At 44.2% G+C, this 18,321-nt stretch overlaps 1 protein-coding gene across 1 annotated transcript in view; it reads right to left on the reverse strand.

The window, feature by feature from the left end:
* Positions 1–18,321, reverse strand: part of ARMH3 (armadillo like helical domain containing 3) — a 136,591-nt gene that overhangs the window by 26,956 nt on the left and 91,314 nt on the right. Inside the window, exon 24 of the mRNA XM_054382060.1 lies at positions 9,484–9,562. Coding sequence (XP_054238035.1) covers positions 9,484–9,562 — 79 coding nt within the window. The remainder of the gene's footprint in view (positions 1–9,483; positions 9,563–18,321) is intronic.

The raw sequence follows: 18,321 nt of genomic DNA on the forward strand, positions 1-18,321 counted from the left end.
TGTGTGACCTCCATATTCACGTATGGATTGATTTGATTTGGGGTTTGGAACATTAATCTTCACAGAACTTAGAAGAGGGCTGCAAAGGACAATCCAATGTCTAAGTGCAAATGCTGGTGTCTTACTTGCAGGGAGGGCAATGGCTTGATTCACAGATGTTGCCAAAGAAATACAACCAGAGGGGTGCTGACGGCAGTGCCTAGAGAAACAAATTCTCACAGCATCAGCATGATACTAGTATTTCCAGCTTTCTACTGTGTTAATCATCATCACAAGCCTCATAATCATGGGGTTCCAAAGCAGCTCAGTTTGGCCTGCAAAAGACAATACAGAGCTTCCCAAAGCCAAAGAACCCCAAGAACAGTTAGTTAGCCATGTCACGCCTGTTCCCTGACACTGAATCTCTTTGCCAAAAGGACGCAGTGTCCTTCTCTGTCATCACATTTCACTGCAAGCAGCTGTCATTGTCTCAGAGATTCAATTGGTCCATTAGTGGACTAGGAGCTTGCTCATGCCATGGCAAATGGGAGAAGCACTCACTAGAACTTCTCCTCTTCTATGGCTTCTATACAAGGCCCCAACCCAGCATTTTCTGAGAAGTCCGGAAGTCCAAGAGTAAGATTTCAGAGTTCTGTGTGGTTTTATAGCCCATTCAAAACCAAATGCAGTCTGCTGAGGGAAACACACTTGGGAAACCAAGATGGGATTTTGTGTGCAAATAACCCTTAAGCATGGTATTTCATTAGTAAGCTTCTGCACACAGTAAGACTAAGTGGTAAACTTTCCAACTAGGAGGCTAAGCCATATGGCAGGGGCTGCTGGAAACAACATTAACATCTGCAAGGAACTACCCTGATCTCCAAACATTAAGGATATATCTGCAGACTTTCCATACTTACTCTCTTACTGCCAGAGGTCACCCTGGCTAAGTTACCATGGAAGATAAAAGCTTCTTAATTTAAACTAACATTGAATGCAACCATGACACAAGTTAACACTGATGCAAGTGATGGTTGCTGGGTCACAACAGCTTATTTCAGACATTCTTGGTATTTTCAGACCAATTGTCCAGGCCAATTCATCAGCTTCTTACCTGGGAGGCAGGATACAGGCTTTCCCTGCTGCAATTCTTGCTGTGAAGCAGTTATTGACAGAGAACATAAATTCATGTTTTGGAAAAAGTGAAAGAGACACTCCTACGAACAGGTGCTCAGGTGAAAGCAAACACAGGGCTATGAATTAAAATCCTTCCACAGCTCATGCCAGCTATGAGGCAGATGCTGCTGCTGAAACAGCATGTGCTGCTAGCAATACTTAGCTCCCCAGGAGTTTATTTGTGCCTTAACTGCGCCATGGGGGAATCCAAGAGTCCTCTGACTAAAGCAGTGGAATTGATTTATAGCCCCTGGCATTTGGCTGATGCAGAACCACCTTCCCCAGTTCCCTCTCTCTGGACATCCATCCCTCCTGCTTGCTGTCTTCAAGTAACACATCTTTACTCCCTGAGCAATCCCACTGCCTGCCTCAGACCTCCCACAAAGATAGGAGGAGTGATACATATCAAAGATGCCACCTTTTCCTCTATTAAAAGGGTTGCCTTTGAGCTCCCTACTGCAGACAAGAAATGTGAACTTCTTGTTTTAACATCCAAATGCCAAGTGCCAGAGAGCCAAAAACCCAAATCTTCCAGCTGAGTGGAGTTCTGTTCAGGTGCAGCTCCATTTGGCTCAGCAGCATTCACTCTCTTGCTCTGGGAAGCAGAGAGACTACAAAGCTCAATTTGATTCCTACTTTGAAATCAGAGCGATGACCCAATTTATCACTTTTGGGAAACAGCTGCAGCTCTAGCTAAAGGATCCAGATGAGAGGCAGAAAAATATCATCTGTTACAGCAGGGTACTACCACAGAGAAGGAAGAGTAACAGTCTCTGAAGGCAGCAGTTTTAGCCTATAGAAGGCCCAGAATAAGCATGGCTGGCAGTCACTGAAAAGCCTGTTTGCTTTTGTGAGAGGAGAATTTGACTCCAGGACCGGTTGCTGTCAGTCACACTGCTGTCTGTAACTGGCACAGCAGGCAACAGCCTGTCTGCTTCTAGGACTCTAAAGTAGAGAGATGACTGAGTGTAGCAGCAGAGCTTAGGGTGGAGCTGGGGACTAAAGCAGCAAAGTACAGTGCTAGAAATCCAGCTTTAGAGAGGACGCTGAAAGAAGTTTGCACAGTGTCTGTATGCATTATGCACCTGGCAGCAGCCAGTGCCTATTGTTCCTGTTTCACAAGGGATTAGGAAACCTTCTCAACCTGGAGCCTTACAAAATGCAAATTGAACTGTGGCTCGGCAGCAGCCAGCCGCTGACAGCTCCTCCTCTAATCACAGATGTGGGGAGTTGTAATTTAATCATTATCCACACAGACTCTTTTGATCCCTCTGCTGCAGTGCTCTGTGGAGCTCTCCCTGCCCTGTACGAGCACACTCGGTGGTGATGGCAACCCCTAACGTCACCTTCCACTTCCCCAGCAGATCACACAGCACTTCAAACCTTGCCTGGCTCCCCCGGGGGCTCTGCTGCCCCAGATGCCCTCTCGCTTGGCAGGACACAGGGCTCTAAATTTGCACAAGCCAGCACAGTAAAAGCTAGGAAGGAGTTCAGACACCAGCCTGCAGACTCTTCCTGTAGCAACTCACAGCCCCTTTTCCAAGCTTACTTAAGCACCACATATAAAACATACCTACCAAGAATCTGAGAAGCCTTTTGTGAAGCATTCACCAAGGGGGCAGGACAAGCACTAGATGAACATCAGCCTGTCTCCACAGCATGGGCTGGGAGCTTATTACAAAGTTAAATCTGTGGCTCCTGCTCAGCAGGCTCCCAGTTGTGACTCAGGCTGGGCTCGTAACTCACATCTCCAAGTCTTGCCTCTGTAGCCCCAGCACAGAAGCTTTATCTAGCTCCAGGAGACTTTACCCTGTCTGCGACCAGCAGCACACAGCAGCTCCAGAAGGCAGTTCTTCCAAAACACAGCCCCAACATTCAGTGGTCACCTACACTACAGCAGTTTTGAGGCCCTTATCAGTCCTGGTGGCACTAGTGACAGCCTGGCAAGGATATGAGAACAGCCCTGAGAACTGAAGGTGAGCCTTACTTTGAAGTTTTATGGTCTTACTTTGCTACCAGTTTGTACTTCGAGGCAGTCCCTGATCCACCAGAGGACAGCTCACAGAAGTGGTAATGAAGCATGACACGCTTTAGCATTTGCAGTGCACAGCGTGGAAAGACTCCTCTGCTTTGGGCACAGACAAGGTGATCCATGGTCATGCTGCTGGCTCAGAGAGGTACAGAGCAGCTACTGCTATGAGGAGAAACTGGGCAGAATGCTGGGGCACCTTCGTGTTGAGCCTGAAAGAAGGGAACTGAAGGGTTTCTCAATACAGAATCAACCAGGTCGGAAGAGACCTCCAAGAGCATCAAGTCCAACTGATCGCCCAACCCTAACTAATAAACTAAACCATGGCACTAAGTGCCTCATCCAGTCTTTTTTTAAAGACTGGACGTGTCTGGAACTGAATTAGGAATAGGATGATAATCTCACCAGCAGCAGGTGTTTTTAAAAAACAATGCCCTTCTTTTGTCCCTCTAACAGGCCTGCCACACTTTGTCCCCCATCCTCCAGTGACGCACAGTGTATTGTACTCTGCATGTTAATAAAAGGCACTACACAGCACAACGTCACTGCTCCAAAGCTCATCTCCAGCTTCAAGTCTCCTTGCAGCAAAGCTGATCAGTCCTTGAAACCTCTTCAGAGCCATTGAGTCTGGCATACTGCATAAAGCAGTCTAAGCCATTAGTGAATTGCAGGGATATTTCTCTTGTAAACCAAACCAAAATCCCAAACTAAAAAACCTGAAAGGTACCTAAATCAGAGAGCCCCTCCATGAGCTAGGTAAAGCAGCAATTTGCCAGCTCCAGAAGATTTTTTATACAGACCTTTTAAACCTGGGATTCCAATTTCTCTTGCAATAGCTCAGCTTTCTATTTAAACAATAAAATCTGTTTCAAGCTGTTCATCATGAGTAGGTGTCAGTGATGAGACCATGAAACCCAACGTCCCTGCCTCATCTGCAAAGATGTGATGACTTTAAATTAGGGCTTTGCCTTGGTGACCCCTTAACTGGAGTCTCACATTCCTACTACTGTGTGCAACACAGCACTATCAAGCTTGATACTTTCTACCCCCAAAGCTCACTGCATTTCAGAAGTGAAGTAGCATTATGTCAAAACCGTTTAAAAGTATTTTTGGAGCTCTCATAACACGTTACATTAATGTAAGAGATTAGGGGGATTTATTGCAGCAGTACCTGGTGCTGATGGTACTTTGGTATTTCAAAAATACCAAACACACCCATGCTGACAGGATTTTACTTCTAAACACCACTGCCAGCAGTACGGAAAAACACCAAAGCCGTTTTGCTGATAGTTACAGAAACCAGAGCAAACTGAATAAAACCATGACTTCAATGGCTCAGACAGGGCATGTAAACCCAATTGCACCCTTTTGTGGCTTTCTGTGCCACTCACTGGCAGGACCTCCCAGAGCTGCATTTTGGGTTAGTCCTGAAACAGCCTCAGGTTGTGCCAGGAAAGGTTTAGATGATATTAGGAAAAATTTCATTACCAAAGAGTGGTCAGGCATTAGAACAGGCTGCCCTGGGGAGGTGTGAGTCACCATCCCTGGAGGTGTTCAAAAATGTGTAGACATGACATTTTGGGACATGGTTTGATGGCCATGGTGGTGTTAGATCAACATTTGAGCTTGATGATTGTAAAGGTCTTTTCCAACTGCATCACTCCTGTGATTCTATGAAGCCCCACCAGGCAACAACAGGCCATGTGGATCAGAGTGGTCAGGGAGGAACAGCCAACATTTGAGGTGTGACCTCAAGGAAAGGGAAATAACTCTGTAAGATTGCCTGGACAAACCTGACTGCAGCTGCCTGAATTATAAAGGTATTACAATGTGGAACAACCCAAGCATTAGCCTCATTTATCACAATTTCAAGAGTGATACAGTTGCCTTGGCTTTCCATCCAAATCTGATCTGGCTCCCAGCACTTTTCATCTTCAGTTACCAGACTAATATACACAGGGCAGGTGTTCACAGCAGTCTTTCCCACTGACCTTTACACCACCTCCAAAATGGAGATTTCACCAAAGATACTGGGGTTCCTCTCACTTGAGCCTCTCCACAACAGCTGTGTTACATGGCCATCAGGCAGAGAGCTGCCTTCTACAGGCAGCTGCTCTTTCACTTTCAGAAAAGGCAGATGTGAGATCCCTTCCAGATCATTTATCTCCTGTGTTTTCAGTATTTCTGTTTGTTTGTGTTTGTCCTTTTGGAGCAACTCTCATGTTGCTGTTTTCTCTCACTGCCTTGACCCTGTTCTTTGCTACTGCTTCTGTTAGAAAACTTGTTGAGAGCTTCTCAGATCAGATATGACACAGAGAAAGTCTACTGCCTCCAATGCATTAAGTACAAGGCACTCCAGTCATCTGGAGAGTACAGATAAGCCTATGAATTAATTTTACAGAAGGCTATTTTGCCCTTTGACTTGAGAAGGGACTGAAACATCTTTGAAGACATGGGTATAATCACTTGCATGGAAGAACTAAATCTACACTGACAGTTAATGGCCAAGCCTATTTTCTTGAGAGTGTGGTATCTTTAAGTTCCTTAAAGGACAAACAAGCAGGAGCCAAACATGTTGAGATAAAGAATACTACACAAAAAACCAAACCAAAACAAACAAAACCCCAACCCCTCCAAAAAAAACCAAACACAAATTAACCTTACTGAAGTAAGGTTTAACAAATTAGCAAGTGAGGGAAGATGCCAATGACTGAGTAAGACATTTCCTGTTTCATGGTAAGTAACTACAGCAAGGTCAACACAGCTAACGACTGGGAAGGATGATGAGTTTGCTTTGGCAAGTAGAGCCTTGGAGAATGGCACCAGCAAGGACCACATGGTGCTGATAGTCTCAGGTGGCTCATTGTCAAATCCCTGACATTTGCTTGACTCTGGGAATCTCCCACTCTTTACTCAAGAGAATATGGAAAGAAAAAAGTCTCTTCCCAGCATTTCTGATCTCAGCACTGGATAAATCCCACCAGAGTCAGCAAAGCATTGCCATAAAGTCTTGCAAACATACCTGTGTAGAGCACAGATCTATGTATCTGAACTATGGTTCCTGGAGATCTTGACAGAATCACAGAATTATTGAGGCTGGAAAAGATCTCTGAGATCATCAAGTCCAGCCTATGACCCAACACCATGACATCAGCTAAACCATGCCACCAAGTGCCACATCCAATCTTTTCTTAAAGACCTCCAGTGATAGCAATTCCACCACCTCCCTGAGCAGTCCATCCCAGTGCCTAATCAGGCTTTCTGTGAGGAAATGCTTCCTAATATCTAATCTAAACCTTCCTCGGCACAGCTTCATACCATGCCCTCTTGTCCTGTCACTTGTTGCCTGGGAGAAGAGCCTGACCCCCACTTGACTACAACTTCCTTTTGGGTAGTTGTAGAGAATGATAAGTTCCCCTCTAAATCTCTTCTCCAGACTGAACACCCCCAGCTCTTTCAGCCTTTCCTCATACAACTTTCCCCCCAGCCCCCTCACCAGTCTTGTTACTCCTCTGGACCCACCCCAGCACCTCAATATCCTCTAGGGCTGAAGGTGTACAATGGTATTAACAGCCTACCCTTAAAAAAATCCCATGTTCATCATTTTCAAGGGCCCACAAATCTCCTCAGCATGTAATAATGTTAACATTAATGCTTATAAATAAAAAAAAAGGAGAAAGCACTGAAATGACAGACTTAAGAATGGTAATAAACAGACATTAGTGATTAAAAAGGTAATAAAGCCTTCAATAGGATTAGGAAAAGAAAACGAGCAAAGTGTCTTTCAACTGATTACTTAGCTACTTCTAAGGATATTAAAAATACAAAAACTATTAAAAAAAAAAAAATCAAAAAACATGTAATACATGAACAGGGTGCCAGAACAGTCTGGAGGCAGCACAAATAAATTTGACACAGGCTCAAGTAAGAGTTGGCAAGCTGATTAGGTTCAAGCAAATTGGAAGCAACTCAGAGCAGCTGGAAATTCTCCTTCCAACAGAGCTATGTCAAAGCCATGCCTGTCTGATAACAGAGAATTCTCAGATACCACAGAGGAGTATGAGAAGCTGGGCAAAAGCTTGTAACTGGGAAAGAAATCTTCAAAAGGAAAGTTTGACCCTCAAAATTGTAAAAACAAACTTTCCCAGTAAGGAAATGCCAGTCTCCTGAAACTACTGAAATAACTCAAAGGAGAGAATAACCAGTCCCAAATGTACTATCTGTATGTGGATATACAAGTTAAATGTCAGCATTAAATATTTCCATGTGGTACACCTCAAAAAAACAGGGCTATAAAGGAGGGTGGATTTTCTGTAGAAAATATTTATGGAGAAAAGTGGAATTAAGTGAACACACATGTAAACCCAAAAGTTACAGCTGGAAGGGGACAAAAAAAAGAAGAAAAAAACCAGGAGAGACTGCAGCAGCCAAAAAGCAAGTTTGATCTGCCATCCCATGCTGCATAGCTAACACAGGATGAAAACAACAAATTCTGTTGCCATACAACAGCCAGACCATGGCCTTGATCTTGGCCACTTACCATTACCTCTTATGTACTTACCACACGGGACAGCTACTGACAGAGGGGAAACCCCTGCCCAACACAAATGCCTGATCTCACTGGCAGATTGAAAGCAAAGGGAGGAAGTCTCCCTCTCCTCCTTGTGCAGTAAACTGCAGAGTGCTGACTAAACAGCCTCAGTGAGAGCACACAGTCCCTCATCACAGTGACATCTCCACAATTTCTCTGCAGTTCACCAGGGCCTATTATTGGTTTGCTTTGTTTTATGTTCTCCCTATGCTGTGAGAAAGCATGAAGGGAGAGAAGAAAAAAAGGAAAATCTGTCTTTCAACTTCCTAATCATCTTCCTCAAAATGCTCCATGCATCAGCACTGATTTCATTATCTGCCTGCTGCTAGAGATTTTATTTAAAGAATAACACACAAGGAAGAAAGGATTTAACCTGACCTCCCTGAACTGCTGGGAGATGAATACTACACAAAGATGAATAGCTCTTTCCCAAACCAACCCAAAGACTGTGCAGAATTCCCCTCTATCTGAGCCCTTGGTTTTAAATTTGGCTATCAAAGGCTTTTCTTTTTTGGGGGGCCTGGGTTGCTGCAATCAGTGTATCATCAATGAATGAGTATTGATAACATGAAGCACCACTAAGTACAGCTGTGGGTACAGTGACTCTCAGAGGCAGAACAATACAGAAAAATTAAGTAAATTAAACCCAGAGTTCTTCTATCCAGCTTTACTAAGAAGAGGATAAAAAGGGTCCACATGTTTTTTCCCCACTACAGCAATAAAGCCTTCAACTTGAGACTTTGGGGTTCCACATTACAGATTGGTTAGGGTAAGAAGTGAGAAGGTTAGTGGGAAGCATTGAAGGATATCAAGTAATGAGTAAAAATATCATGTACAGAAAGAGAAATGAATTGCAGAGCAAGACACAGTCAGGATCTTTTAACAGGTACTAGCATGAGATCCCATCCAGTGGAAGGAGTAATCTAAGGTGACTTGAATGATATCTCTACACTGTGCAGACAATTTCTTCTGTGGAAGGTCCAGAGGTGTTGATGCAGCTGTTCTCTGGGATGATCCCCCCAGCTTGCATGGCAGCTCTGTATTTTGCCCACCCCAGGCTCCTGCAGAGTCATTTACCTCTCCAAGAGTGATTAACATATAATCCTGACATTCTATTTTGGGGAAATAGGCCACCTCTTCCCTTCCTGAGACCACGCATGGTAGCCTATTTTCAAAAAGCCACGTTCACACATTTATGCAATACAGGCAGGACATGATGAGAGCAAATCAGACCAAATTAAGGAAAAGGAACCTAACCCTATCACTCTCTTTATTAAAAACCTTATCTTTTTCAAAAAGCAGCTCAGTTCAATTACCCTAGAAAATTTCTACCAGATGTTGCCTGAGTTCTAATTCCCTGATATCACAGCAAATCAAGGAATGTCCAACAGTTGTCCAATAACTAAGTGCACTGCCAAAAACTTCCTGCCCTATTCTAAACAGTAGCCTTCTCAGTCTCCAACCACACTTGCTGGCAATGCTGCATATTTTCTTCTGCTGGACCCAGATGTCTGCATGTGATGGTAAAATTGCCTAAAGCAAAAGCCTTGTTTCTGTTCCTTTTGCCCTCATCTGAACAAGGAACGTGAGAGCCCTGCCTTCACCCCTCACACTGCTGCCACATCATCGGTTCCAGTGAGCACAAGGTACTCCCAAACTCCTGTACTGCAGAGGTCAACACCAGAAAAGGTTATCACATCTGGCTTACCTGATCCTCAGAGAGCTGCGATATGTGATTCACTGCAGCGTAAGACTCTATCTTCGGGTTGAAGTGATTGATGATGGCTCTGAAACAAAAGAGGGACATTTTCAGAGGTCTCAGGAACAGCTTAGGGAGGCAGCAGAAATTCCTCAGCAGCCCCAGTCAGTGCACATGGAGCCGCAGTCCTGCAAGTAGTTCCTCCCTTGTCATGCTGTACTGCTTGCTCTGCCCAAGGCAGGCTCCCTGCTGTGATGCCAACTCAGTCACAGGCTCACTGGGCACTGCAGGCACAGGCACTGCCCTACGTGTGGGTGCATTTGTGTCAGCAGACATGGGGCTTTACTCTGCAGAGCTGCCTTGCTGAGAACAGGCTGCAAATTGCTGTCTTGCAGCAGAGAGAGAGAGAGAGAGAAAAAGATTGAAAACCTGGGCATGGCTATCCCATCCTGCTCAGGAAGTGCACCTCCTCGTCCCTTTCAAACCCAGTGTTGCCCAGAACTTTGCACTACGGAATTTTATTGCTGATGTGTTGATGCTGATGGTTTATTGCTTTTTAACTCTACTGTGTTGGCACTGTTGGCACTTATAGTCATCCATGATTGCAGATACTACTTTGTCATCTTCTCTTAATGACTTTAGTCCCCAGCCCTAATTTAGATCTTTAGACATAATTTATGAAATGTACCAAATATGGCAGAAGAAACACTAATCACTTCTGGTCTCACTTCTCTCACTGCCTGGACCACATACTCCCCTTTCCTTCTAGGTGGATCTAGAGATAGGTGTGAGAAATCTAAAATTGAAAGTAAAAGAGTAATTGAAAAATAATCAACTCAAACTATAGCTGAAATATTTCCTCAGCCTCTTTGCTTATCAGGTGCAGATGTGAAGACAAATAGTAAAACAGTAAAGTCTCCCTAGACTAGACTTTGCACCTGATCTAGTTGGGATATCACTCACAAGATCCACTGTTGTGGTAAACACTCATCATGGAGGACATTCATGTCAGTGCTTGGCACAGATGTGCACTGACAGTGCCTGGAGAACTCTGGCATGGCTGAACACTGCAGCAGCAGTCAGGGCTCTCACTCTCACATATTCACCAGCACGAAAATTCATTCCAGCTCCCTCCGTTGCACTCTAATGGGTTCCCTCCTCCTCACACCTCCACCTGCAGAAGGGCTTTCAGCTGCTTTCTCCAGACCTCATCACAGCTAAGAACTGGTGCCTGAGTCTAGCAGCAAGTGATACTCAGTGGTGCAAATCAGAGCCAATGGAAAGAAGATCCACCTGGAAACATCCTTACTTCTTTAAATACATAGAAAAACAATGTGGAAGGGGAAGGGAGTGTGAGAAAATCTAAAAAACCCCACCCAAACAGAACCAGCAGATTCACTGTAACAGTCCCAGCCACACACCTCATCAACACACCAGATGAAGTCCATACACAGGGGCAGTCGCTCCAGCAGCTGCTCCTACAGCATCAGTGTGTACTTAGCACAGGGGAGCTTCTGTCTCACCAGTCTTGACAGTTACATCAGTAAACTGAATTTAGCAAGGCCCTTGCCAGGCTTTCCACACCCCTCCTTCCTCCAGAGGAGGGCAAGCAGACAGATAGAGACATGCCAAGACTCTTCCCATTTCAACCTGACCAGAGAAGCAGCTCCTGTGAGTCATAATCACACTCTCCATTACCCAACCTCTCAAACGTTGTGGCTTTCAAGTTGCATGTTTCATGCCTGGCTAGAGTCATATTTACACTCCTACAGGACACACTAAAACCTATTGAAAGAAAAGAGAACACAGATTTACAACAACTTAACTTCCGGCTTGACAGAAGGTTTGGCAGCTCAAAAGGGTTCAGTGCACTCACGTGGTTCCAACATTTACCACTGAACAGATCTGGCATTCATTTGTACCCACTGCTGTGAAGCACTTCAACATGGGCTGCCTGCTCACAAGTCCCTGCTCGGATCTGAGCTAGCGGAGCGGCACCTGCAATCACAGCTGGGGCTCACCCAGGGAAAGCAAACCCAACAACCAGCTGCCACTGCAGTAACAATCAACAGACATCAAGGAAGAAAAAGAGTCCAAGTCTCCTTTCTCATTTCCCTAAAGGCAAATGGACAACTCCTCAGTGAGTAGAGGAAGAAGTTCAGCTGTTTCATTTGTTTTAAGCAAGCTCTTTCGGTCTAACGAATTCCTTCCCAACCTGATTTTCTGCAGAGCTGTTTTTCCGAATCCACAGGCAGCCTGGGGCAGAGGAACATGAAGAGCTTGGATTCAATCCTGGCTCCGGGTAGCCCAGTACTTACTGCCCAGCATATGCTGTCGAGGCCAGGGCTCTTCATGTGGTACAGCTCCTCCTTGCACATCTGCTATGGGAAATTCCATGGCTAAGCTGCTGTGAAATAGCAGAGCCCTTCTGCATCGACTACTCTGATATGCCTCCACCATTCTTCCTTCTCTCAAAATGCATCTTTTCCCTGGGGCATACTTTTAAGCAACTGGCCTCCTGGGCTACTGAATAATAGCTGGAATTTCACTTTGCAAAGCTTCCACTCCAGAGACGTTTCTTCCTGGAGACCATGGGAGACTGGAGCTTTTCAGCACAGTCTCCCCCTTATGGACAATAGAACAGTGGCCTTACCAACATTACTTCACACAGCAGCACGTAACAGCTGAGCCTTGGCAATGTTTTATTTCTACAATGTGATTGCCTTGATTATTGGCAAGTATCAGTCAGTACCTTTGGGGAGGAGGAGAGGGAGTACTTAAAGCACTTGGAAAAGATTTGTGATGTGCTGTGCTCTACTGAGATATTCATATTGATCATGGGAAAAAAAAAAAAAAAGAAAAAGAAAAGCTTGTGTTTGGTATTCATGAAGCACCAGCATCTTCAACACATTTGTAAAGCAAGGAAATAGTGAAGTGTCAGCTGAAAGGCAAAACACTGCCTTTGGCAGTGTGCACACTTAGGTATCTGCACAACACAAAGTCCTCAGTGGGGCAAGCTGCCATTTGTCATACAAATTCCAGAATGCTTTTGGGACACAGTGCTCTAGGGACTGAGCGATGACACTTTATCTACACTGCCTCTGCTGACAGATCCACAGTTCAGCTGTGAACTGGCAAGAGGAGACTGTTACTGGACAAGGAAAGGATGCTCAACAGGCAGAAGGCAAAATAATGGTACAGGAATAGAAAAAACATCTCCCAGTTGGCTTCTCTTGAGGTTACTGCTTAGTGCTCTAAGGCAGACCCGAAGCGATCACTGCAGTCTCCATCTCCCAGCGGGAGTCATTTGCACACTAGCCATGCCAGCACTCTCAGCAAAACACACATCTCTCAGCACTTCTCCATGGACGTGGAACTCTTCAGGGAGCCAGCTGCCGAGACACCATGATGCCAGAAGCCATATGGAGGCAGATATGAATGAACCTGCCTTTTCCTCAGGTTGAGCAACTTGCATTTATGTAGTTATGTACTTCCTATTTATTTGAGAGAAAGGAATGATGGCAGAAAAAGGTATTCTAATTTTATTTAGTGCCAATTAATCCTTTATTTGCCTTAGTTGTGTTAACCATGTTATAAGACCGTAAAAGGAGGCCCCACTGAAAAAGGTATTGTACAAATACAGAGTGGTGGAAAGCCTTGGTCTCAGAGATCTGATGATCTCAAATGAAGATAAATAGGCAAAACTCAGAAAAGTGTGGTGGCAACAGACAATGTAACAGTGCTGTCACTTCCTGAGTGTCATGAAAGACTTCAGTTAGAGATAAACAAGGGATAAGAAAAAAAAGCAACAACAAAACCAACCAAAACAGAGAAAAAAATACTGAAGGAAGAAGCACTGAGACAGGAAAAAGGAGACAGAAGGGCAGACAGGATCAAGAAAAACAGGGGTGAAAAGACTGCAGAAGAGAGATGATCAGAGCAGCATGAACTGATCCCAAGGGTAGTCTGTCCTCCGTAAAGTTTCTGCTTTGGCTGTTCTTGTGACTACAACAATTGGCCAGTCCTGAAAGAACTGTTACTAGCCCTTCTCCCCTCAAAAACACACCGTCTGGAAGCTTAGAGTAAAACAACTTCTGAAGATGCAGAGTTTGCTGACAGGAAAGGGCTCTCAGGAAAATCAATATGGCATTCATTAAAGAAAAGATTTAATTGATTTCTCAATTTAATTTGCCACTAGTTGTAACATCACACACGACAAGTGAAATGCACTGGCAACACTAAGCTACAGGGCCCTTCATTCCTTCCAGCCCACGTGCACCCACTGTGACAAGAAACCTTACCCTGACCACCTTAACCTCACAGGCAGCTGGTCAGGGTCCAATGTGCAAGGAAAGCAAAACCACTACACTCATGCAGGCAGCACTTCTTCAGCACATTTTCTCTGACCTCCAAACTCTCCCCATCAAGTTATTGCAGATGAGCTGTCTAATACCCACTCCTGCTTGACAGCAGCTATGTTTCCAGAGTCCCATAAGACAACCCTGTCCTCTTGTCCTGTGCAGTGAAATTAAGCACTCTGGAGGTGCTGAAAGTAGGCTAGGGGAAGAACACAAAGGTTGCAAAGCTTATTATAGAGATGGGAATGCTGAGCCATCATTCACTGCTTGAGCCTGGTCTTTGCATCTGTTTTGTGGGTCCAGTATGCAGTGCCTGGCATAGAACATTCTTTGTATACTCAAGCATTTCTTGTACAGTAAAAGCAGCACAGTAAGCTCACTTCTTCCTACATCTAGTTAGAGTGGGAACAGAGAAGCAGTAACACTTGGCTGGTATTTACCCTTTTGCAGGAAATCAAGGATGACTTTACAGCCACTACAAACATTCATCTTCTCAATTGAATGCCCATGCCAGTGCAGCAGCAGTGAGTGCATCTCTGTCTTTATCAAATAAAGCCAAACACATGGCAAAGGCAGACAGTTGACTTTCCCTCTCCAAAAAAAACTGACAGTAACTGAGATGGACAAATACTCCAGCACGTACTAAGCTTGTAGTACGATGACGAGGGCTGGTATCAGGTAGAAGGAGAAAAGGGCATAGTTGTCTTTTACCACATTCCTCTTCAGAAATCTCCTTTCTACAAAAGGGAGACCTGTGATACAAGAGTTGTTGTTCAGGAACAGAAATCAGTAAGGGAGCAGTTTCTCTCTGAATTTGTAACAGCAGTTCCCTCTCACACACCCTTTTAAAATGGGCATAAACAATCACCTCCACAAAGTGTTTTAAAGCAACAAAGTGAAAAGAGCTCAGAGTGTTTAATTATGTGACATGTTGGAACTTGCTCAAGTACGAGGCAGCAAATAAATGGCACATAATAAAGAGACCAAAATAAACACAAACCACCTCTCATCCTTCCTTATTCATGCCATCTCAATCATGTTTGCTGGAGACCTTTCCAGAACTCCCAGCCACAAACCAGTCTTCCAGCAGCAAGCTGTGTCTCAGCAAGCTGCTGTGTGGGGCAAGAATCCTACTGGCACTGCTCTTATGCACTCCAAGCACTCAAGACAATAAAACCCCATCTGTTCGGTGCCTGCAACAATTAGATTGAGTTACTCCATATGTACAGCCCCACCTGGTAGGAGGTGAGAGGGTTTAGATTGTTTTAGCACATGTCCATGAGGCATTGCTATAAAGTACACATACCTGCCATACCTAAGCCGTGTGCATCAAGTAAAAGCAAGCACCCTGCAACGGTGCACTAAATCCTTCCTTTTACTGTGGTTTAACTCCAGTCTGCTAAATTTCTTCTGCTCCTACACTTTAATGAGTACTGACATTAAGCTGAAAGTCCACAACTCACAGGGGGAGGCATCTTCCAGACACAATAACCAACTGCAGGGGAGAACCCAAGACAAAAGGATATTTTAGTCAAAAGCACTTGCTTTCCAGCTCGCAGAAAATACCCAAGTCAGCACTGCTGCAATTTCACAGCAGAAATAAACCCACTACAGCTGTTCAGTTCTGCCACACTGAAACCTATTGATTGTGATGACAGGCAGAGGGAGATACACGGTCTATTTATTTAATGAGAAGGGGACAAAAGGGAGCACACACACCAAATGAGCTGCTCACAATTCTCAGCATTGTTTTACCAAGCCCCTTCAGCAGGGGCAGAAGCAGAAGAAGTGGTTTCTGACCCAACCTGCATCTCCACAGTGCATCTTCCCACTTCAGTGTTTGCTAGATAGTAACTAGTATCATTATGGCTTGCAGGACGTACTGTGATCTTCTCTTGTTACAGTCCATGTCCATACATTCAAGCAAACCAAATACCTTCACTCTCACATCTAAACAACTTCTAACTGACTTAACTAAGGAAGTCCTCATGGGTGGACAGTTGCACGACCTGACTGGAAGCTACAACTCAGGGAATTCATGCACTCATGTATTTTGATGTGCAGCCAGTGCAGCATTCATTTAGATGCATTTCTGTTCTCTTTTCTCAATAAGTAAGCACCAAAATTTTTAAGTATACGTAACCAAAGGTACAGCTAGTTTAACTGATATGAATGACAAAGTACTGCCTAGGCATTGGGAATGACAATACCTCCACTGAAGCACAGGGCACCATCCTGATCTGTGGTTCCCACTCTCTGCCGATCTGCCGTTGACTGTTCTACAACAAAGCTAGCACTTGATAAAGAATAACTTTCTCATTTTGATCATGTACTCTAGGAAAGATCAAATGACACATTTTATGTGCACATTTCATTGCTCTAAAACACCTGGCTAGCAGTGAGAGCACGGTGAGAGTTTACTGCTACCAAAAATAAAAGCATTAAAAAGCCAACCCTCAATTACACCTCAGTTCCAGAGAGTAGCAGTTAACTAAGACCTGCTCACCTCTAACTACACACAAAATTGCTGCTGTTTGATAGAATATGGAAATGTCACAGATATAACATCTGCCCTCTGGGCTTGGGCTGCTAGACAGTAGAACTTGTTACTCAGTGTAGCATGTTTGATGTGAGGGCTGACAGGGATATGCCAGCGTGTGGGATTTTAGGCACAATGTTGTGTTACCAATTCTGAAATTTCAACCAACTTCTACAAGGGGAAGCTCTCCTTAGAAGGTGCTTAATACATGCTTTCAAAAGATGCCTACTGCCCTAAGGCTGCAGTCCTGCCTCTGTGTCTGCACAGCCCTGTAACAAACAATATTAATATGGAACTACTTTTTTCAAGAGTCTAAGCAGCCTTTTCTGTTGCACATGTTCCCCAGTCCTCTTAACTCATATATATTCATTTGTTCAAAGAAAGTTCTGCCAAACAGGCAGAAAATATAGTCCATGGACTAAACAGGCTGTGGTGCTTTCAGTATGTAAGCAAGCACTCTGATGCAAACAGCATGATACTCTCCTGTAGCCAGGTGTTTTAGAGCAATGAAATGTGTCATGAACCACCAAATACAGCCCTTCAGCTACAACTACTTGTAGTTTGACAGGAAAAAGAGGAGAGAAAAAACCCACAAACAAACAAAACCCCACACCAAAACCAAACCAAGCAAACAAAACCAAACCAAGCAAACAAAACCAAACCAAGCAAACAAAACCAAAACTAAACCAAAGCATTTCACAACGGTTTACCAGACAAGCTTTGCACAGCCACCCTCTCTGCTTGTAAAGAACTTTTGGCAAATATTTGTTCTCTGCAAGCACTATGAATCTGCCCACTGCTTCAGAATTCACATTAGAGACTGCCATTGAGACTGCCTGAGACACAAGACATTGCAAAATCAAAAACAGGATCAAAACTGGGAATATTTTAAATTACTTTTATGCTCATTAGTATCTAAAATAGTATTTTATCAGAGGGTGTTTAGCTCTAAGGAAAGCAGAAATAGATGCTGTATTTAGTGCAGAATGCCATATGGACTGCACACACCAGCTTTCAAACATTCCAAGGAAAGAGTGAAATTTTAAAAGTTTATAAACCACCCCACTGGGGCCTCATAAAGTTCTCCAAGAAAGGCAATGAGTATGGCTGCTCATCTAATTAAGTTAATCAACACTTGCCATCAACCCTGTATTATCTAGTGTGCAGAAATGACTCCTACTTTGCATGGTGTGTGCCAGCAGGTAGCGCAGGAGGCCCTGAACACCCTGTCTGCAGACTGTGGGAGCAAGACAGAAACTTTGCTCTTCAGGTCACATAACACAACCCTATTCCTCTGATTCCTTCTGCCACGGTAAAACCTGTGCCTGTGACAAAAGTCCCAAAGGGAAAGGCAGGCACTGAAGCATTGGCATTTGTCTGGATCGAGTGAGTAAAGGGTTAGAACAATACCATCTTGTCACGAAGTAGCTGGATATTAAACAACACTCTCTTGAGAGAGGAAGGAACTTTGCCTAAGCAAGAATCAACTACAGCAAACCTACTTTGCATAGGAAATGAAGTTGAGTCCCACAATGATACTTAATTAACTTAATTACACCAATTGTACCTGCACAGCCATGTAATTCTGAAGGAGCTCCCAATCTCAACCTTTCAGACACTACCAGCTGCCACACTGACTGAAAACCTGTTATTTACAGTCTAATTCTCTGAAAATACAAGATACTGCAAACCTCACAATATTTCACCAGACAGGTGCAAATGAGAATCACACTTGTTGAGAAATGCCCAATGGAAGTGCCTAAATGTCTCACCTTCCAAAATCCATGGACTCTAATGACAGTCCACACATGCCCCAGGTGGATACTACATCTTCAATAAAGATGTCATCACACATCATTTGGGACAAGGAGAAGTTGGTTCTCAATGCCAAGCAAAGCTGTAGAGCCAAACAGGTGCACCACTTAGACATACACAAGTCTATGGGGCTGG

The sequence above is a fragment of the Indicator indicator genome, chromosome 7 (genome assembly GCF_027791375.1).
Source record: "Indicator indicator isolate 239-I01 chromosome 7, UM_Iind_1.1, whole genome shotgun sequence".
NCBI lineage: Eukaryota > Metazoa > Chordata > Aves > Piciformes > Indicatoridae > Indicator > Indicator indicator.